Genomic DNA, 21,161 nt, shown 5'->3' with positions numbered 1-21,161 from the left:
GGAACCTTGTGGAGACGGACCGTTGGTGCGCGGTTAATGGCGGGGCTGCAAGACTCGTCATGGCCAGCGGGTGGCGCCAGCAAGGGGAGAACCTTGTGGAGGCCGGAACGTTGGTGCGCGGTTAAGGGCGGGGCACCAGGCCCGGCTGCAAGACTCGTCATGGCCAGCGGGTGGCGCCAGCCGTGGGGGGGGAGCCTTGTGGAGGCCGGCTGCAAAACTCGTCATGGCCAGCGGGTGGCGCCAGCCGGGGGGAACCTTGTGGAGGCCGGAACGTTGGTGCGCGGTTAAGGGCGGGGCGCAGGGCCCGGCTGCAAAACTCGTCATGGCCAGCGGGTGGCGCCAGCCGGGGGGAACCTTGTGGAGGCCGGAACGTTGGTGCGCGGTTAAGGGCGAGGCGCAGGGCCCGGCTGCAAGACTCGTCATGGCCAGCGGGTGGCGCCAGCCGGGGGGGGAACCTTGTGGAGACGGACCGTTGGTGCGCGGTTAATGGCGGGGCTGCAAGACTCGTTATGGCCAGCGGGTGGCGCCAGCTGGGGGGGAACCTTGTGGAGAAGGACCGTTGGTGCGCGGTTAAGGGCGAGGCGCAGGGCCCGGCTGCAAGACTCGTCATGCCCAGCGGGTGGCGCCAGCCGGGGGGAACCTTGTGGAGACGGACCGTTGGTGCGCGGTTAAGGGCGGAGATGCAAGACTCGTCATGGCCAGCGGGTGGCGCCAGCCGGGGAGACCCTTGGTGCGCGGTTAAGGGCGGGGCTGCAAAACTCGTCATGGCCAGCGGGTGGCGCCAGCCGTGGGGGAACCTTGTGGAGACGGAGCGTTGGTGCGAGGTTAATGGAGGGGCTGTAAGACTCGTCATGGCCAGCGGGTGGCGCCAGCCGGGGGCGAACCTTGTGGAGACGGACCGTTGGGTGCGCGGTTAAGGGCCCGGCTGCAAGACTCGTCATGGCCAGCGGGTGGCGCCAGCCGGGGAGACCCTTGGTGCGCGGTTAAGGGCGGGGCTGCAAGACTCGTCATGGCCAGCGGGTGGCGCCAGCGGGGGGGGACCTCGTGGAGACGGACCGTTGGTGCGCGGTTAATGGCGGGGCTGCAAGACTCGTCATGGCCAGCGGGTGGCGCCAGCCAGGGGGGAACCTTGTGGAGGCCGGAACGTTGGTGCGCGGTTAAGGGCGGGGCACCAGGCCCGGCTGCAAGACTCGTCATGGCCAGCGGGTGGCGCCAGCCGTGGGGGGAGCCTTGTGGAGGCCGGCTGCAAAACTCGTCATGGCCAGCGGGTGGCGCCAGCCGGGGGGAACCTTGTGGAGGCCGGAACGTTGGTGCGCGGTTAAGGGCGGGGCGCAGGGCCCGGCTGCAAAACTCGTCATGGCCAGCGGGTGGCGCCAGCCGGGGGGAACCTTGTGGAGGCCGGAACGTTGGTGCGCGGTTAAGGGCGAGGCGCAGGGCCCGGCTGCAAGACTCGTCATGGCCAGCGGGTGGCGCCAGCCGGGGGGGGGAACCTTGTGGAGACGGACCGTTGGTGCGCGGTTAATGGCGGGGCTGCAAGACTCGTCATGGCCAGCGGGTGGCGCCAGCCGGGGAGACCCTTGGTACGCGGTTAAGGGCGGGGCTGCAAAACTCGTCATGGCCAGCGGGTGGCGCCAGCCGTGGGGGAACCTTGTGGAGACGGAGCGTTGGTGCGAGGTTAATGGAGGGGCTGTAAGACTCGTCATGGCCAGCGGGTGGCGCCAGCCGTGGGGAAACCTTGTGGAGACGGACCGTTGGTGCGCGGTTAAGGGCCCGGCTGCAAGACTCGTCATGGCCAGCGGGTGGCGCCAGCCGGGGAGACCCTTGGTGCGCGGTTAAGGGCGGGGCTGCAAGACTCGTCATGGCCAGCGGGTGGCGCCAGCCAGGGGGGAACCTTGTGGAGTCCGGAACGTTGGTGCGCGGTTAAGGGCGGGGCACCAGGCCCGGCTGCAAGACTCGTCATGGCCAGCGGGTGGCGCCAGCCGTGGGGGGGAGCCTTGTGGAGGCCGGCTGCAAAACTCGTCATGGCCAGCGGGTGGCGCCAGCCGGGGGGAACCTTGTGGAGGCCGGAACGTTGGTGCGCGGTTAAGGGCGAGGCGCAGGGCCCGGCTGCAAGACTCGTCATGGCCAGCGGGTGGCGCCAGCCGGGGGGGAACCTTGTGGAGACGGACCGTTGGTGCGCGGTTAATGGCGGGGCTGCAAGACTCGTTATGGCCAGCGGGTGGCGCCAGCCGGGGGGGAACCTTGCGGAGACGGACCGTTGGTGCGCGGTTAAGGGCGAGGCGCAGGGCCCGGCTGCAAGACTCGTCATGGCCAGCGGGTGGCGCCAGCCGGGGGGGGGGGAACCTTGTGGAAACGGACCGTTGGTGCGCGGTTAAGGGCGAGGCGCAGGGCCCGGCTGCAAGACTCGTCATGGCCAGCGGGTGGCGCCAGCCGTGGGGGGAACCTTGTGGAGACGGACCGTTGGTGCGCGGTTAAGGGCCCGGCTGCAAGACTCGTCATGGCCAGAGGGTGGCGCCAGCCGGGGAGACCCTTGGTGCGCGGTTAAGGGCGGGGCTGCAAGACTCGTCATGGCCAGCGGGTGGCGCCAGCCGTGGGGAAACCTTGTGGAGACGGACCACTGGTGCGAGGTTAATGGAGGGGCTGTAAGACTCGTCATGGCCAGCGGGTGGCGCCAGCCGGGGGGGAACCTTGTAGAGACGGACCGTTGGTGCGCGATTAATGGCGGGGCTGCAAGACTCATCATGGCCAGCGGGTGGCGCCAGCCGGGGGAACCTTGTGGAGGGCGGACCGTTGTTGCCGGGGCCGGCGGCGGAGCCCGTTTCCGGTGACACCGCCAGGACCGGAAGAGGAGGTGAGCGGCCATGTCCAACGTGGCCTGCTGGGCTCTAACGCGCCTTTGGCCGAGAGGTAACCCGAGCTCAGCACCAGTTTTCCATGCCCCATTTGGGCCGAGGACCCCGCTTCCTGTGGCCTTTACTAACCCTCATGATGGGGTTCTCCCCCTTTTAGACTGTGAGCCCACTGTTGGGTAGGGACTGTCTCTATATGTTGCCAACTTGGACTTCCCAAGCGCTTAGTCCAGTGCTCTGCACACAATAAGCGCTCAATAAATACGATTGATTGGTAGAGAAGCAGTGTGGCTCAGTGGAAAGAGCCCGGGCTTGGGAGTCAGAGGTCATGGGTTCTAATCCTGCCCCCGCCACTCGTCTGCTGTGAGACTTTGGGCGAGACACTTGACTTCCGTGCCCCAGTCCCCCTCATCTGCCAGATGCCAGTATCGTTATTGTTATTGTTAAGCGGTTACTACGTGCCTAACACTTGTCTAGGCATAGGGGAAGCAGCGTGGCTCAGTGGAAGAGAGACCGGGCTTTGGAGCCAGAGGTCATGGGTTCGAATCCCAGCTCTGCCACAGGTCTGCTGTGTGACCTCGGGCAAGGCACTTAACTTCTCGGAGCCTCAGTTCCCTCATCTGTAAAATGGGGATTAAGACAGTGAGCCCCACGTGGGACAACCTGATCACCTTGTATCCCCCCCAGCGCTTAGAACAGTGCTTTGCACATAGTAAGCGCTTAACAAATGCCATTATTATTATTATAGGGGGAGACCCAAGGTGATTAGTTCATTCCAGGTGGGGCTCACAGCCTCAACGCCCAATCAATCGTATTTAGTGAAAGCTTACTGTATGCAGAGCACTGTACTAAGCGCTTGGGAAGTACAATCAATCAATCGTATTTATTGAACGCTTACTGTAGGCAGAGCACTGTACTAAGCACTTGGGAAGTCCAAGTTGGCAACATATAGAGACGGTCCCTACCCAACTGTGGGCTCACAGTCTGGAAGGGGGAGACAGAACAAAAACATATTAACAAAATAAAATAAATAGAATAGATATGTACAAGTAAAATAAATAGAGTAATAAATACGTACAAACATATATACAGGTGCTGTGGGGAAGGGAAGGAGGTAAGGTGGGAGGGATGGAGGGGGGGAGGTGAGGGAGAGAGGGAAACGCCCAGTTTACAGATGAGGGAACTGAGGCCCAAGAGAAGTGACTTGCCCAAAGCCACGCAGCTGGCAAGTGGAAGAGCGGGATAATAATAATAATGGCATTTACTAAGCGCTTACTATGTGCAAAGCACTGTTCTGAGTGTTGGTGAGGTTACAAGGTGATCAGGTTGTCCCATGGGGGGCTCACAGTCTTAATCACCATTTTACAAATGACGAGGTAACTGAGGCCCAGAGAAGTGCAGTGACTTGCCCAAAGTCACACAGCTGACAATTGGCGGAGCTGGGATTTGAACCCCTGACCTCTGACTCCAAAGCCTGTGCTTTTCCCCTGAGCCACGCTGCTTCCCCCATTAGATTAGAACCCAACCCACAGCCTCTGACTTCCAAGCACGGGCTCTTAAGAGATCCCCAGAACCACTAATCCCATCCTCTTGGCCCCATCTCCCTTGTTAAAAAAAAATGGTATTTGTTAAGTGCCTACTTTGTGCCAGGCACTGAACTAAGCACTAGGGTGGATTCGAGATAATCAGGTTGGATGCAGTCCGTATCCCGCCGTCTTAATCCTCATTTTACAGATGAGGCAACCGAGTCACAGACAAAGTATGTGACTTGCCTAAGGTCACCCAGACAATAATAATAATGGTATTTAAGTGCTTACTATGTGCCAAGTACTGTTCTAAACCCTCGGGGAGATACAAAGTAGTCAGATTGTCCCATTTGATTTGCCCCATTTGCCCCAATGGGGTTTACTGTTCATTTTACAGATAAGGTAACAGGCAGAGAGAAGTTAAGTGACTTGTCCAAAGTCACACAGCTGACCAGTGGCAGACCAGGATCAGAACCCCCCCGACCTCTGACTCCCAAGCCTGGGCTCTTTCCACTGAGCTGCTTCTGTGCTTTCCAGGTCCCCCCCCCGCCCGCCCCTGCATAAAAATGCTGGAAAGTGAGATGAACTAGTTTGGATACTCACAAGAGGGAGGACTTTAAGTAACTTGTGATTTTTTCCTATTTTAGGGAGGCAGAAGTTACTTCATATCGTGCTGGGTTTATCTCCCTTCCAGTGCCTGCACCTCTCCTCCACACACCCCCGGAAGAAAGCTTACCCCGACATTTCCTCATCAGCTCAAAATCGAAAGGACACCGAACCGGCACTGGAAAACATCTTCTCGTCCGAGCAGCAGCATGCTATCCTGCGGGTGCTCAACACAGCATCCGCAGAAGAACTTGCTGAGTTTCGATTACTGCGTGGAAGGAAGTCCGTCAACATTGTAGAGCACAGGGAAAAACACGGACCTTTCGTAGACTTGCAGAACTTACTGGATGTGCCCTTGTTCCAGTATAAAACCACCGTTCAAGTATGTCACTCCATTCTTCTACCCACTGAGAATGAAAAAAAAGAGAAAATACAAGCAAGTGTACCCCTGGGAAGGCTCATCAGACCTGAAATAGAAAGAGCGAGGCTTAAGGTATCTTTGTTTTAAAATGCCTAGTATCTTCTATCAGTGCTCTGCACATAGTAAGCTCTCAATAAATACGATTGATGATGATGATGGTTCTATCACAAGGAATTGTAGGGGGCATTGAGTGAAACTCCAGATCCTCTGGAGACTTTAATTCTATTTTTTTTGTCTGTGCTGAGTCAGAGGTTTGGAACGACATGCTTGGCCCATAGTAAGTTTATACAGTTATCATCATCATATCTTTGCTTTAAATTTTCTGATTTTTAGTTCTTGAAGACTACTAAAGCATTAATGCTCTTTTACTCTCCCTCCTCCCAAGATGTAATATCGTCATCAGGTGAAAGAGAATGGGAGGTGCAGGTAAATGCACTGCAATGAAAACCGCTCCAAGTATCTGGACCAGCAATTTTAAGGACTTCTGATGCCTCTCCACCCGATTCTAATATTTGAACCAACCCTTCTGTTTCAGTCAGTTAAGAGCATCGTGTCTGTGGTTTTTGGCAGCCACAAACTGGCCTGGGCTCACCTCGATCGCAAGTTAACAGTTCTTGATTGGCAGCAAGAAGAATGCTCCAGGTTGATGAGAGGAGATTATGCATCGCCTGTCTACCTGGAAGAGGTAATTCATTTTTACATGCTTTTTTTAATTAAAATCTACCTCTTTTTTTCTTATTGGAAGGTCTTTTCTGTTCTTCCACAGTTGGGAGTCAGTCTTTTGGCAGGGCTGTATTACGTTTGAAGAAAAGTTCAAATAAGAAAAACTGCTTTTAAGAGGGATTTCTAATTTAAGGACTTACTACAACAGTAATAGTGATATTTAATTGCTTACTTTATGCCAAACGCTGTAGTAAACTTCGGGGTAGTTACAAGATTATCAGGTTGGATGCAGTCCCTGTCCCACCCCTCATGGGACTCAGAACGTAAGGGAAAGGGAGAATGGGTATTTAATCCCCATTTTACACCTAAGAAAACTGAGTCACACGTACACCATTTGCCCAAGTTCACACTGAACCCAACTCCTTTGTCTTCCAGGCATGTGCTCTTCCACTCGACCATGCTCCTTCTCAGTGAAAACCAGGGACGGCAAAGCCGGATTTGAATAAGTTAGTTCTCAACCGACTCGGAAGTTATCATGGGAGTGAATCAAGGCAGCAACTGAAAGATTGGAGCTTAAAAGGATTTCCGCTCACTGTTTCATTTTTCTTTCTTTCAGGTGTCTTCCATCATTTCCATGATGCCTGAAGCAGATTTCTACGTTCTGGAAAAAAACAGGCTCTCCCTGCAGCAGACATCCCTGTTCCCTCTGACCTTACACTTTCACATTATGGAGGCCATGCTCCACGCCCTGCTAAATAAGACATTCATGCAGGACGGGCAGCATAGGGTCTTGAGCCTGAACCGGATCACGGTCGGAAAGCATTTCGGATTAATGGTCGGGAACAACCGGACCAGCGGAAAGGATTTGGTGAAGCAGATCCTCACGTGCTCTGTAACAGAAGCGAACCCCCATGTGTCCTTTCTACCGGATAACGTGGTCCACTACCAGCAGATGTTCTCTCCTGTGGCCCAAAAGAGAGATGAGGAGATGTACGATTCTTTGCTTCAGGCAGTTGCTTTTTATGAACTGGCAGTTTTCAAAGCTTATTCTTAAGCAAGGGAACCCTCACGTTTGTTTACCAACACTGGAAAGTTGGCCCGTAGATTGGTAACAACCCCTGGCCGGGAAGCTTTCACAACCTACAGAACAGAATGATTCAAGTTTTATTCCATTTCTCCATCTGCCTACCTTTCAGGAAGAGAAGTGAAATACTTGAAAGTAAGCAGGAGAATATAAATTGGATAACCAGCCCTCTGCAAGTTGACATCTCAAGCTTAATACTCTTTTGGTCCAAGACTCGGTAGATGGGTTAGTGGGGGCATGCGGAGGTCAAAATAGAATGTGGCCATTAGGGGTGGGAATGTTTTGTTCCAAGCAATGCTGCAAAACTGAATTTTCCACTCTTTAAAAGCAAGGAGAACTGAATTGACTGGATTCCTATTAAAATGTAATTTGTGTTAAAAAAAATTATCTGTGGTTCTCAACAGATTTGAGAGGACTCTATTGAGTGATTGAAAAAAATAAAAAAAACAGGTATTACCACCTGGTGCCAGACCCTATCTACTTGGTTACCTCAAAAATGGAGTAGCACATTACACATTGGTAAATGGATTTTGAGAAAGATTTAAAACCCTCTTCTTGTTAGAGGAAAGTTTCCATCTCTAAGTTGGGACCTGTATTCTGCATAGGGAGAATGGGAAACAATTACTGAATATAAAATATTATAGCAGAGGTGAGTCTATGCTCACTTATACCATCAGTACATTAGACACTTGAATTTATTCCTTATGTTTTTTTTCCCCCCAAGAACACAAAAATCAAGATTGGACCTTAATGTGGAGAAGTGTTCTATCACTTCTTTGTTTTGGTTAGGGAGTAGGGTTATTGTCTATAATAAAGTGCAAAACAACTGTATTACGGTTCTCGTGATTGCTATCTCCTACCAACACTAAAAATAGCATTTCACTGAACAAGGAAAAATTATGATCAGGATTTTCTCTCAAGTAAAGGAAACAAGACCCATACTTTGAAAAGATATATTGGCAGTCCACTGTCAAAACAATTTACATTAGGAAAATGAATTAATAGCAACTGCTCAATTTCATATATTGGCTAAGCCTTTTTTGGAGCGTAAAACCTTTAATCCGACCAGCATCCTAGTCAACATAATTACAGGAAACAAAGTGGTATTGTACAAATTAGTGGTAAATGTACACCTTTGTACACATTTTCAAACAAGTATGCTTTTACACTTTACAAAACTGTACAGAAGTAACTCTTATGTTATCTAACAGTTATACCTTTACTCATGATTAAGGTACAAGCATATTAATCTAATAAATACTCAGTTTTATTTCTTGAACTGTAGATTTTTTGAGGGCAAACATTCAGTTAAACATGAGTTGGAGTGAAGGAAAACATGAAAATGCAAGATTTGAAAGCACTGATACTGGTATGAATGACTGGCTCTATCAATTTGATAGAAAAACGAGATGGTTTAACAGCCATGTTCTAAGGTTAAAAAAACTATTTTTTCAGAAAGCACCATCTGAAATTAATCTGACCAATAGGGCTTAACATAAAGGGGACGGGCAAGAATTTTAAGGAATAATTTTCATTTCCAAGTGACAAGCTTGAGTTTTACCAAGTTTTGGCCAATGGAATTTCATCAGAAATACTGGGAATTGTGCTCAGTCAACATCCTATCTCCAGGGCTGTGCTTTCATTTTAAAATAGATATATAAAAAACCCAGTAGTCATGTAAAAAGCCTGTTAAAATATTTATAAAAGTTAATAAAAAAGGTATAAAAAATTAGAAACATTGCCACATACCTGCTATGTGTATGTACACGGTAGCAATGCCCTAAATGTGTCTCCTCCTGGTTACCTGAAAGTTAAAGATCCTCTCAGAGCACCTCAAAAAACCAGGAGGAAACCTTGGTAAACTGGATGACTTGGGCTCATTATTTACAGAACGTGGCTGATGATTTTATTTTTTTGGCACCTTAGGGAAGTAACTCTTCCCATAATAGAAAATAATTTGCTGGTATAATAAGGCCAATACACATTTTTTAAAAAGGCCATTAAAGATCCTATTTGGGCAGTGCAGATTCAAGCTATCTCTCCTGCACCTTTGAAAGTTTCTCCAGAATTTACAGTGATCAGACTTGATGCCACTGTGTAATGAAGAATTTTAATTAAAAAGTTTGCTATGTAGTGATGAGAAAGCCCTACAAAAAACCACTCGTTTTGGAAAATAAATGCCAGTGGCATTGAAAGGGGATGTTGTTGGGGGAGAATGAGAAGGTTCGTTAAGTACTCAAGCCTTGGGTGAATTTACCTCGGGGGGGGAAACCACTCACCCACAAGAATAAGGAGCTCAGCAGAATGAAATGGGATGATGGGAACGGAAGGCGGTCACAGTGTAGAAAACAATGCCAGCGTGACCACATATACAGTTTATCCCCCAGTGTTGCTATTTCTGTTGGTTCAAAACATGTGTACACAAATGTAATATACAAACAACTATCTGAAATATACATTATAGAGAAATGAATCTGGAAAAAAACAAGGGTTATAAGTACCATATAAAGAAAATCTGTACAAGGCACTCAGCCAATGAAAAGATTAAGGGAAGGAGGCTGCCAAACTTCTCACAGTGTCTTTGGAGAGGTCAAAATGAATTCCTTCCAAATAGTGCAGGAATCTACCAAAACAAATCGGGGAGAACACACAGTTTTACGTTAGTGTTTCTTTCATCTGTTTTGCAATGAATCAAGTACTTTTGAGTTCTTATGGAAAAGCTTTTTTCTGAAACTTGAAAACAACATAGTAAAGAAGAGCTTTTACCTTCTCTTACTCTTCCCCTGTTCTTTACTCTTCTCGGTCCTACAAATGCTACGTAGGGTAGGCAGATAGTCAACGATGATCTCTCGCCTATTTCCCAGATTTAGAAGCGATCTACTGGAAAACACAGTTTTGATGATGGCCAACCTCTTCTGGGCTCTGCTGCAGGTGAAAAAGAAACCAATTTATCTGTCTGCTCGATGGAAAATGAAGACCAGAATCACCTACGCATAACTGGGACCAGAGTGTCTGCTGCATGGGGATGTGGGGAGGGGAAAAAGAAGGACGCGGCCCCCGTGGGACTGATGCTATATGGGTGCGGCTAATGACTTGACCGCTCTGGTCTTTGGGGTAGAATGGGAAACCGCAGGGCAATGTGCCTTCACCCTTTGGAGCTGGAAAGGGGACAGACATGGAGCCAAAGTGTCTGTTTTGTATTTGGTCTCCCCCTGGTAGGTCCCAGCTTCCCTAGTCTCTGAGGCAGGCCCTAGGAGCCCTCGGGAAATGAGTTGTATGCCTCTGTCACTACCACCATGCCCACATACTCTGCGGAATGGTCTTGGGGGGTGCGGAGCTCTGCGTCAACTCAACAGGACAGGTTTTCACAGTGGCCTCGCTGCCACCCGCTGATCCGGAGCCCCGGCCATGCTGGCTCGGTGGATCATCGTGACTTTAGCCGCAGCAGATGGTGGAGACGGCAGGTAGAGCCTGTTGGCTCCTTCCCCCCTCCCCGCTTCCTCTCTCTTCTGCCCGCCCCCCAGACCTCCTTTGATACGAGCACCTGGCTGGGTCTACGTCATGCAAAGTGAATGGGGAAGCTGGTAATTCTGAACTTCGGCTGGGTACCAAAGTACATCAGAAAGTTCAGCTCTAATTAATTCACCCTGGGGCTTGAAATGAATGAGCGGGGTTAGGTGTCTTCAATCACCTAATTCCCCAGCTGGTTGCCGGAAACCCTTCCACTCTGTGTGGAGTAGACAGGGCTCAAGAGTATAACAAGACACTTACTGATTTCACAGAATTCAAGGATAAGAAAGTTAAATCAGATGATCTGATCCAGCCACACCCATTCTGCACTGATGAGAAGTGAAGAGAAAGGAAATCAGACTTACTCTAAATTTGCAGCTGACTGACTAAAGTAGACTTCATTTCGCCTCTCTGAAACGTGCAAGGCAAGTTCCCTGGATGGATCTTTTCCTAGTTTCTTGCAAGAATCCAAAGAGGCTTCCAAGGCTTGAGAAATGTCAGCAGAGCATTTACTAAAACTGAGTGCTTCCACGACTGCTTTGAGTTCTCCTGTGTTTTGAGAAGTAAACCAATCGCTGTTCTCTTGACTAAACTCATCACAAAGGCCGTTTTTAATCTTTCCATTTGTCCAATTAAATTCTTCATTTCGGCAAAATTCCTTTTGTTCCCTCACACCAGTGAAGACAGAATCTAGGAAAGACATACTATCCAGGAACTCAGTCAGTGAATTGAGACAGTGAGAAACAAGAGTGGAACATTTTTTTTCTGCCGGAGTTTTAGGTGGAATAAAAACACTGTTAACCTCTATGGGTTTTTGTTGTTCGTTTATCTCCAGGAAGATTTCAGCTTTATTTTCTTCTTCCCTTTTGGTAGGAATTGCTAACAATGGACTGCTAGGCTCATCTAAGTAGTTCAACTCAGTGTCAAATAAGTCACTGTCATCCAATGATGTTATCTTCTTCCGATATTTGATCTTTTTGGAATTTTTAAGAGTGCTGATTTCTTCAGAATGCTCAGCACCAATGAGAGGTTTTGGATCTTTCAGCAATGGTCTTGCACTTGAAGTTCCTGATGTGATACAAGCACATTCTGGCTCTGGAACAGTCACAACTGGCAATGGTAGAACAAATTCGAGATTACTATGCAGAAAATCCACATTCCGCGCTTGGAATTCTGTGAGAAACTGGATGAGTTTATCCCATTCTTCTCTCGTTGAGGTTTTGTGCTGAAAAACACAGGACAATTTTGCAGAGGGCCATGAGTGATTTCAAAAATATACTATAATGAGTGACATTTAAGGTGCTCAGCTTTTGTGATATTGGATTTTTTTTCAAAATTTTTTGCAGCCAAGCTAATTATCCCCATCTTCCTCGCTTTGTCACCTCTACCCCAGGGTTTGTTTAAAGTCCGGAGATTTTGGTAGAGGATGTAGACTCACTTTGAAATGGCATACCTGTAATTTACTTTAGTGTCTTTCGCCCTGGCTAGACTGTAAACTTCTTCAAGGTAGGGAGTGAACCTACTAAAACTAATGTACTTTCCCAAGAGCTTAGTACATTGTTCTGGGCAGAAGAGATGCTCAATAAATATAATTGATTAATTGATTTCTGCATTCTGGATAAATTTTGAGATGCCATCTTAGTTGTTTTAATTCTAATAAGACTAATTAATGATGGTATTTATTAAGCACTTCCTAAGTGCCAAACACTGTCCTAACTCCTGGGGTAGATATATGATAATCCTAAGAAACATAGCCCAGGTCCCTCCCAGGGCCCACAGTCTAAAAGGGAGGGAGGGAGAACATTTTACAAATGAGGAAACTGAGGTACCAAGAAGTTAACCGACTTGCACTTGTTAACCGATCAGACAGCAAGCAAGTGGCAGAGTCAGGACTAGAACCCAGATCTCCAGACTCCCAACCCCGTGCTATTCCAACTAGGCCAAGCAGCCCACTTTATTGTGAACAGTGAATTCAACTCTCGAAAGAAAGAACTGAAAATAAATTGCACTATGTACAAACTTCACAGGTTTAACTACAAGTTGAAACATCTACAGTTTTATAGGGAAAGTGACAGAATCTGAAATTTTTAAGAGAAAGGAAGAGGGAAATCATTTAAGGTGCTACTAAAATAAGCTTTGAAAGTACCTTTAAAAATGAAAATAAATCTTCGGAAGGGTGGAAGATGTTCTTAAGGCCAAGGAAAGTCTCAACAGAGCCAGTGTCACACATTGGAAGGTCTGTAGGACCCCTTTCTGTACTCGGCAAAAAAGCAGTATCTTCAGTACAACTTATCTGAACGTTCCTGTCATGTACTCCTACAGAAGTCAGTTTTAAAGAAAGATGTTAGCTATTCTAATTAAATTCAAGCAAATATATCTTAAGAGTTAAGTGTCAGTACCCTATCTCCTCTCCACTTAGATACATTATCTAGTCCATTTGAAACCAGAATTTTTACAAGTGAAGAAATACTGGAAGCACAGGAAAGCGTAACATCAGCTAAAACGATTAAGAAGAACTGAGAAAAATGCCAGACAACACCATTTTCCAACTAATTCTCATTCTTTTTACTTCAATAACCTTCATAGTGAAAATACTTTTCCTATTAAGTGAATAATTTCAAATTAAACTGATGTCTTTGTATTAAAGATCAACTGTATAAGTTACTAAATATGAGAGAAATGATGGAGAAAATAAGTTCTTTGCCCTCTCTTGACCCCCGCAAACAAAAACCCTTATATTTACTAATTATGCTTGTTGTCAGGCAAATCTTTGGACAGTAGATTATCTCACCATGAAATGACAGTGGCTTTTCTTTCAGAACTCCCCCTCCACTCCTAATCCAGAATTGTAAGTAGAGGACACTTCTCCGGATATCACAGTTGTTTATCGTTAACAAGGTAACCAAGTCTTTCACATCAGTTCGTGAATTTTCAGCTAAGCATAAAACTTGCAGGAAGCTGGCAACATTGATCTAAATGAAGAGATAAACATTAAATTAAGAATGCTGTTTTTCAACTACACAATTCCAAGAAATTAATATCACCATGCACACTGTCCTCTACCTCAGTAAAGGAAATAAAATATATTTATGTGTTCTAAGTAAATGAGGTCATCAACTGGCTGTTACAGGGAATTAAACTGCTCTCAAAAATCAGGCACATAGTTAAATCCACTGTTGTGGCAAGAGAACTCAGAGTGATCAAGAGAAGACAGTCCTTCCAGAAGAACACGGAGGAAAGAAATGTAGTAAATATATGCAAGAGCTTTAAAAATGTATTTGGCTTAGCTTTCTTGTTACCACAGGACTTTAGGAAAAGAGCCTAAATTCTAATCTTTTGATATCCTCATTTTGAAACTCCCTAAAAACTACTAGAACAATTCTCTGTCACAGCATATGGAAGCAAAACCAAAAAAAGTTCAATTGCCTTACACACATATGCTTGAAAAGCTTTTGCAAAGTGAAACGGAGATCAAAGTTTAGAAACAAGAAGGACTTACCAAACAGGGTGTTTTGAAGTTGATTTCCTCAAAGAAGCCATCAAACATTAAACTAAATGCAGGATCTACAGAGAAACAGATCCAAAGGCTTTTAAATCAAGATATACAAACCTCCAGGGCTGAATCCCAAGTCTCTGCCCTTCCTTCACTAATGAAAACAGGCTAAGGGGTCCAGCACCATCTCTTGAGTCACTCCCTTGTAAAAACTCTACCTCTCCTTGACTTAGAGGTATTAGCAACTTCTCTGAGAACAATGTTTCAGTTGAGCAGCTTTGGCTTGTCGGTATTCCTGGGCTCAACAGCCCCAGAAGTGAGTCTGGCCCTTAACTGACTTCTAATCCAGTCTAGCATTTGGCTGCTAGAGACACAGGACCTACTGGGTCAAGCGTGGGTTGATGCGGGGGTTCGTTGCCTAGATCTCTGATTTCTGACTTGGGCCCTCGCTGGATTTCAGACACTTTTCCAGTTTCCTGATGAGCTCACTAGGGGAAACCATATGAAATGCTTTACTGATTGAAGCCATTACATTGGATTTTGCAGGCTCACCCCCTTCCTCCCCTACCTTCAGTTTGCTTGGGAGAGGGACTGAAGGGTAGGCGTTCAAGGAGCCCTCTGGAGGTTGGGGTTCAGGGGAGAGACCGTCCCTATATGTTGTCAACTTGTACTTCCCAAGTGCTTAGTACAGTGCTCTGCACAATGTAAGCGCTCAATAAATACGATTGAATGAATGAATGAATGAGACAGTTCCATTTCCTTTCCAATCTTGGATGGCCTAGCACCTATTCCTCTCCCTTACCTCAACTCCTAGCTGCTTTGAGGGGAAGCAACGGGCTGAGAGCAGTGAAAATCTGGGCCCCCAACACTTTAGGATCCCCTACCCGCAACCTACTGCCTCATCCCTACCCGCTGGCTTCGGAAAGTGGGAGCTTGTGCCCCACCTGACAATGGACAGGAGGTAGGAATGGCCAAAGAGACCCCCAGAGATTATCCCCCCCAGGTCTCCTCAACCCCAGTACATGCCATCCTGCTCTGGGGCAAGTGCATACATAGTCCACTTTCATTCCTAGTGAATTGAACTTCTGGAGTTGTCCATTTAAAGACAGAGATTTGATTCAAATTTTCCCCATTTTAGAGAACCTAACTGGCATTTCAAGATTTGTTTCTGAAAATACTGCTTTGAGACTTCAGTAATTCAGTTATTACCCAGGGACTGTGTGGTAAATTGTTGGGGTTGCAGTTACAAACAATTCTAATTTGGCTATGTAACATCTAAACAAATCTTTCTCATATTCCAGTAGAAACTATGCACTTAGACTCTTTGAGTACTTGATGTTCACCCCATTCTCAACCCCACAGCCCTTGTGTACACATTTGTCATTTATTTATATTAATGTCTTGTCTTCCTCTCTAGAACTCTACGATCCTTATCGGGAGGGAGCTTGTCTACCCACTCTGGGGTACTGAATTCTCCCAAGCATTTAGTAGTGTGCTCTACACATAGTAAGCACTCAAAAAATACCACTGATTGATTAACACTTAAGACAACAAACCCACCACTTAATCAGTTTGTTTCACTTAACAATTACACGCTGAAAATTATCAACAGGTTCAAATATGTTTAGACAAGGGCATTAAAAATGCATTGAAATCAGTGTTACCACTTGTAGTGAGGATTACGGGCCTCTTAGTTGTGGCCATGAATGTCTTGATTGCGTTTAAAAACCCGGCATCTTCATCAAATATTACATCGACCTGCAAGGGTGAATACAATTTTAATCATAATGGTATGGCAGTAGTTGAAAAACAGTCACTCTCGAAGCGAACTATTTCATGGTCCATTTTCCTACAAATTCAGGCAGTGTCACAGAGCATCAAAAGAGAAAAGTCATACCATGTTTCAAATACTATGTCAAATTCCACCCCAAAATGTCTTGAAGAATTTATCTGATTTACTGTCAAAATGATTAAACTCTTTTGGGTTTTTCCTTATGTGATTGTGGAGTCAGATAACTCAGTAATAATAATGATAGCATTTATTAAGCGCTTACTGTGTGCAAAGCACTGTTCTAAGCGCTGGGGAGATTACAAGGTGATCAGGTTGTCCCACGGGGGGCTCACAGTCTTCACGCCCATTTTACAGATGAGGTAACTGAGGCCCAGAGAAGTTAAGTGACTTGCCCAAAATCACACAGCTGACAATTGGCGGAGCCGGGATCTGAACCCATGACCCCCGACTCCAAAGCCCGTGCTCTTTCCAATGAGCCACGCTGCTTCTCAAATTTACTCAAAGTACTCAAATTTAGTCTGCTCTTGCAGCAACACAGAGTGCCACACACCCCTTCAAGCTGAAAAAGGAACACCTCCCCAAATTCTTTTCCTGAAGAAAAAAGACCTCCTCCAATTCATCTCTGCCCTCCAGTATTCTCCTTCATAGCCTAGATGTTAGGGTTCAGGAACCAACGGCCTCCAGTTGCTGGCCGTGTAGCTTCTGTGTGTGCCTCAGGGAGGAATTTTAAAAGAGCAGGCAGGCTGCAGACCCCAATCCTCACAGAAACCCCCGGCCACACCTGACCTTTTCCCAAACTTCACGGATCCCAGGTAGACATCAAAGAACACATCTGTGCAACCGCTCACAAAGGATTGGGATAAACTAATGGAAGGTAGGTCCAAAATTGGTTACCTGAGAGGGCAGAGGACAACTCCCCTCATCAGGGGGATGCAACAGCTTCGTCAGAACACTAGACTGAAAAGAACAAGAACTCTTCTGTCTGCAAAAACAGATCAGGAGGGAATGGGCCTAGCATCTGCAGTATCATTTAAGGAGCAGATAGGGCAAACAGGGAACTGCAGCTCCTCAAACCCCGCAAAACCAGGACTGGGACCACTTACTACTACTACTAATAACAATGATGGTATTATTATCAGGCCAGGCACTGTACTAAGCGCTGGGGTTGATACAAGCAAATCAGGCTGGACACAGTCCCTGTCCCATGTGGGGCTCACAATCTCAATCCTCATTTTACAGACGAGGTAAATGATGCCCAGTGAAGTGACTTGCCCAAGGTCACACAGCAGACAGGTGGCCAAGCCGGGATTAGAACCCGTGACCTAACTCCTAACCGTTCAACACTAATAAAAGTTAGCAATACCTCTTCCCCCAGGGGTTGGCAAACTTTTGAAATGTGTTACCCAGAAAAGTGTGAAGGCAGGAAAGATCTGTAAATTAAAAGATTTAGATAAAGTCACTGATGAAGGATCCACAGTGGCTTACTTGTGGTCACAATTTGGAGGTGTTGGGCGGGAAAGCTGGATACGATAGAAGAGTTCGAGAGAAAATTCATGGACAGTAAAGTCCACACAAGTTATCTGAAGTAGAAGATAGGTAATGCAGGAAGAACAACCATCCAACTACTTCTCCAATCTCTCAGGCTATGGCCAGTTTGACATTTCTTATGTTCTTATGACATCCAGTAGTTCATTACCTTTGACAGGAAAAGGAGACATTTTCCCCTTCCTGTTGTAAACATGGTAAAGACTTTGTCATGGCCCAGAGAACCTGGCTGTTTTACTACTTGAGATTATTATTCAAATCTCATTAAGGCAAGATCAACTCAGAAAATATGAATGTCAGGAAGTGTTTGGAGTAAAAATGTTAGTACAAAGAATGGCACTGAATGTAAATCAATATCAACAACTCTGAAAACTGGTTCTAACAAGAGAAAAAAGTAATTCTCCTTCTGAGAGTAAGAATTTGTAGACAAAATGTGAACAGTGAGTTTTACCTCCTCAAAAAGAATAAGAGATGTAGCACTTTTTCGGTTAGGTTCTTCGGTTTCAAATTCCTTGATATTGGAATTGGGGGTATTTGTTGCTTTAGTTCCAATATGTTGTTTCTCTCCAGAGCTACAGACTTCTGCACAGGTTGGAAATTGAGAGAATGACCAAGGTTAATTCTGTAGAAATAGTCACTGTGTTGCCATTTAAATGGTTTCAAACAATCAAAAGTGATCATTTCCATTTCAATAGGTAGAATCTATAGGGAAAGGACAGCCTGGAATTTAAAGAAGGGTCAGTGGGAACTAATGGAAGACAGTCTACCGTACCTTTAATTCCCTGCTCTTGTTTCGTTGGGTCAGTTTATTAATAGACATACTTCATTTTACTTTTTGGCACTGCTTAACTAGATGAAGTACGGATTGAAAGTTATCAGGGTTAGCCTTTACAGAGCAGCACGGCTTAATGGATAGAGCACGGCCCTAGGAGTCAGAAAGACCTGGGTTCTAGGTCTCACAACTTGCCTGTTGTGAGACCTAGGGCAAGTTGCTTCACTTCTCCGTGCCTCAGTTACCTCATCTGTAAAATGTGGATTAAGACTGTGAGCCCCACATGGAATAGGGACTGGATCCAACCTGATCCAGTATCTACCCCAGCACCTAGCACAGTGCCTGGCACACAGTAAGCCCTTAAAAAATACCATTTAAAAAAGTAGTGGCCTGTTGTATGATTTACCAATCTCCTTTCAAAAACTTCCAATAATTTAGGTCTAGAGTTTTAAGGAGGATGAAGCACATTTTTTAAAAATACAGGTTATAGCTAGATGAAGGAGGAAAACAAACCATCCTGAGAACTGAGTCAGAGCACATTACACTCAGTTCTGCCCACAGCACAGGGGTTTGGTTCATGGCGAACCTGTATTAGTTAAAAATTCATCCTTATAACTTTATCAGGGTAATGCACAAGCATATATCTGTTTTACCGGCATTGCATCAAGTTCTGTCCACACAGACACGTGTAGTTGAAAGAACACTCCACCCATTCCCTAACAGTGTCTTATCTATGATGTGTATGAAAAAACACGCATTTTGGAAAAACTGTGTTCAGTCCTAAGTTTCTGTGGGAAAGAAATGTGTCCGCCTACTCTGTTGTTTTGTACTCGGCTCAAGCACTTAGTAGAACACTCTGCAAATAGTAAGTGCTCAATAAATACCACTGATTAATATTTGTTTAGGACTATTTAATGCAAAACTTTACCATTGTTATTTTCTTGGGATTTTGTCATTCCTTCAGTATTCTTTTGCTTAGAAGACACTTTAAAATAATTTGCCAAAGTTTTAGGAGGGAGAACGCGCTTCGGTCCTGCTCCTCGTGGTGAAAGTGGTGGTTTCCTTGGTGACATAACTTTCTTGGGAGAGCTTGATTTTTCTGCCCAAAACAAAATTTTCTTTAGCCTCAAATTTAAAATAAATTTAAGATGGAAGACCTAATTACACTGTAAGCACAGTGGAGGTTTTCACCTCATTTTTCTGCATTGCACGCGTTAGAAACAATTCACACAATGGCTTTTTTCCTTTGATTTTATACACCCACCCCCATTTAGTACACTATTCTGTGATCTTTTCCAGGCTAGTGCAAAAGACACCCATTTGTCATTTCAATAAATGTATTCTGTCCTGAAGTAAAATCCGTGAATTTTTAGGAAATGATCTGATAATTGGTGGTTTGGAAAAAAGAAAAAAAAAATGTGAAGGGTTGCGGGTCTGAGGCGACATTGGACTTACTTGGTGATTTGCCTAGGCTGTAACTATTAAAGAAGCAAGGCTTATGGGAATTTACACCTTTCTTGTCCACTTGATGAGATTGGGTGGCTTCCTTTAACTGAGAGAGAATTTGCCTACCACTGCGCTGAGAAGAGGCATTAACTTCAAATACCTGTAAGAATGTGAAATTACACAAAAAAGAGAGAGAAAATGGTGATCCTTTTTCTTCTGAGGTCAATCTTTTTTACTGATATGCACAAAGAGCATTTTAAACGTACCTTAAATCCAAGCTCCTGAGCACAAGCATAGACCGCAGCTGTCTTTCCCACTCCGGTTGGCCCAGTTATGAGGATGGTATTGCAAAGAGGACTCTCTTCTTCATCAGAGTCATCACCCTTAAAATCCATGCTGTCTGAGAGATCTGCGAACACCACTGCAAAGCAGAACATGTTCTGTCACTGGGAAAATGTTTAAAGCATTGCTGTGTCACTGTTTAGCATGGTCACCAATGACACACTTATTTTCTCTTTCTGGCAGTAAGGGATTTTTTTTCCTCCAGGCTTTTCCATTTCCTCCACCTGCAATCATTCTGGTAGTGTATCCATACAATTTTCCTGGTTAAAATATGGAAGTGGTTTACCACAGAGAAGCAGCTTGGCTCAGTGAAAAGAGCCCAGGCTTTGGAGTCAGAGGTCATGTGTTCGAACCCCGGCTCCGCCAAGTGTCAGCTGTGTGACTTGGGGCAAGTCACTTAACTTCTCTGGGCCTCAGTTACATCATCTGTAAAATGGGGATTAAGACTGTGAGCCCCCCGTGGGACAACCTGATCCCCTTGTAACCTCCCCAGCGCTTAGAACAGTGCTTTGCACATAGTAAGCACTTAATAAGTGATATTATTATTACTATTATTATTATTATTATTACCTAGACAATGATCACAACGCTTTACAGCACAAGGAGCCTTCATATCAGCCTGGGGCTGAAACTCACCACTGCATGAAACACTGCAGGTGGGAAGGGCATGACAACACACATACAAAAAAGCCAACAAATATCGTAGTACCTTGCTGCTTGTCATCTCTCTTTCCCTTCAAACTTTTTTCCTCCAATTCAGCTCTCTTTTTCCAGTCTTTCAACCAGCTAGCAAGACAAAAATCTGTTTTTAACAAACTATGGATTTAAACTTAGTTACTGCAAAATGCCTTAAATCACCTTCTAAAAGTTTACTATGCTGTGGGATTTGACTAACCCATTTAAAATAGCTCTGCGTATCAACAAAACTGAGAAAAATAATTAAGCATTTAAAAAAGGATTACAATAAAATGCACTACACTTTACCAACCTGTATAACTTCTTTATTGCTAGCCTGTTGCCTACAAGTTCACTGGAATTTTGAGGTTGATACTTCTCTGTCCAGAGCGTATCTTCATTTCCAGAATCTAAAGAAAAGAATATTTATTTTCCAG

The 21,161-nt window shown here is 45.8% G+C and overlaps 2 protein-coding genes across 5 annotated transcripts in view; one reads left to right on the top strand and one right to left on the bottom strand.

Moving 5' to 3' along the window:
- The first annotated feature begins 2,566 nt into the window (after positions 1-2,566).
- Positions 2,567-7,532, top strand: TEFM (transcription elongation factor, mitochondrial). Its single transcript, XM_038757020.1, has 4 exons — positions 2,567-2,907; positions 5,023-5,474; positions 5,938-6,087; positions 6,682-7,532. Exons 1-4 carry the CDS (start codon positions 2,862-2,864, stop codon positions 7,117-7,119), a joined length of 1,086 nt encoding a protein of 361 aa, XP_038612948.1. The 5' UTR covers positions 2,567-2,861; the 3' UTR covers positions 7,120-7,532.
- Positions 7,533-8,059: 527 nt separating this feature from the next.
- The window catches only part of ATAD5 (ATPase family AAA domain containing 5), a 32,703-nt gene continuing 19,601 nt past the window's right edge, over positions 8,060-21,161 (bottom strand). For 2 of the 4 annotated variants that reach the window (XM_038757016.1, XM_038757018.1), the window contains 13 exons: positions 21,038-21,134; positions 20,759-20,835; positions 19,974-20,128; positions 19,717-19,867; positions 19,190-19,360; positions 17,941-18,071; positions 15,817-15,910; positions 14,159-14,223; positions 13,451-13,631; positions 12,806-12,975; positions 11,025-11,884; positions 9,916-10,074; positions 8,060-9,772 (listed from right to left, as the gene is read on the bottom strand). In XM_038757016.1, coding sequence (XP_038612944.1) covers positions 9,694-9,772; positions 9,916-10,074; positions 11,025-11,884; positions 12,806-12,975; positions 13,451-13,631; positions 14,159-14,223; positions 15,817-15,910; positions 17,941-18,071; positions 19,190-19,360; positions 19,717-19,867; positions 19,974-20,128; positions 20,759-20,835; positions 21,038-21,134 — 2,390 coding nt within the window. In that variant the 3' untranslated portion in view covers positions 8,060-9,693. The remainder of the gene's footprint in view (positions 9,773-9,915; positions 10,075-11,024; positions 11,885-12,805; positions 12,976-13,450; positions 13,632-14,158; positions 14,224-15,816; positions 15,911-17,940; positions 18,072-19,189; positions 19,361-19,716; positions 19,868-19,973; positions 20,129-20,758; positions 20,836-21,037; positions 21,135-21,161) is intronic. The other 2 variants (XM_038757017.1, XM_038757019.1) reach the window with 2 other exon arrangements.

Source organism: Tachyglossus aculeatus, chromosome 15 (assembly GCF_015852505.1).
Source record: "Tachyglossus aculeatus isolate mTacAcu1 chromosome 15, mTacAcu1.pri, whole genome shotgun sequence".
Lineage (NCBI taxonomy): Eukaryota > Metazoa > Chordata > Mammalia > Monotremata > Tachyglossidae > Tachyglossus > Tachyglossus aculeatus.
Note: the sequence above shows the minus strand (reverse complement) of the source record. Positions and strands in the feature narration are given on the sequence as shown.

Coding starts and splice junctions, on each gene's coding strand:
- TEFM (XM_038757020.1), top strand. CDS start 2,862: ATGTCCAACGTGGCCTGCTGGGCTCTAACGCGCCTTTGGCCGAGAG. Junction 5,475..5,937: donor TAGAAAGAGCGAGGCTTAAG/GTATCTTTGTTT, acceptor CTTCTGTTTCAG/TCAGTTAAGAGCATCGTGTC. Junction 6,088..6,681: donor CGCCTGTCTACCTGGAAGAG/GTAATTCATTTT, acceptor TCTTTCTTTCAG/GTGTCTTCCATCATTTCCAT.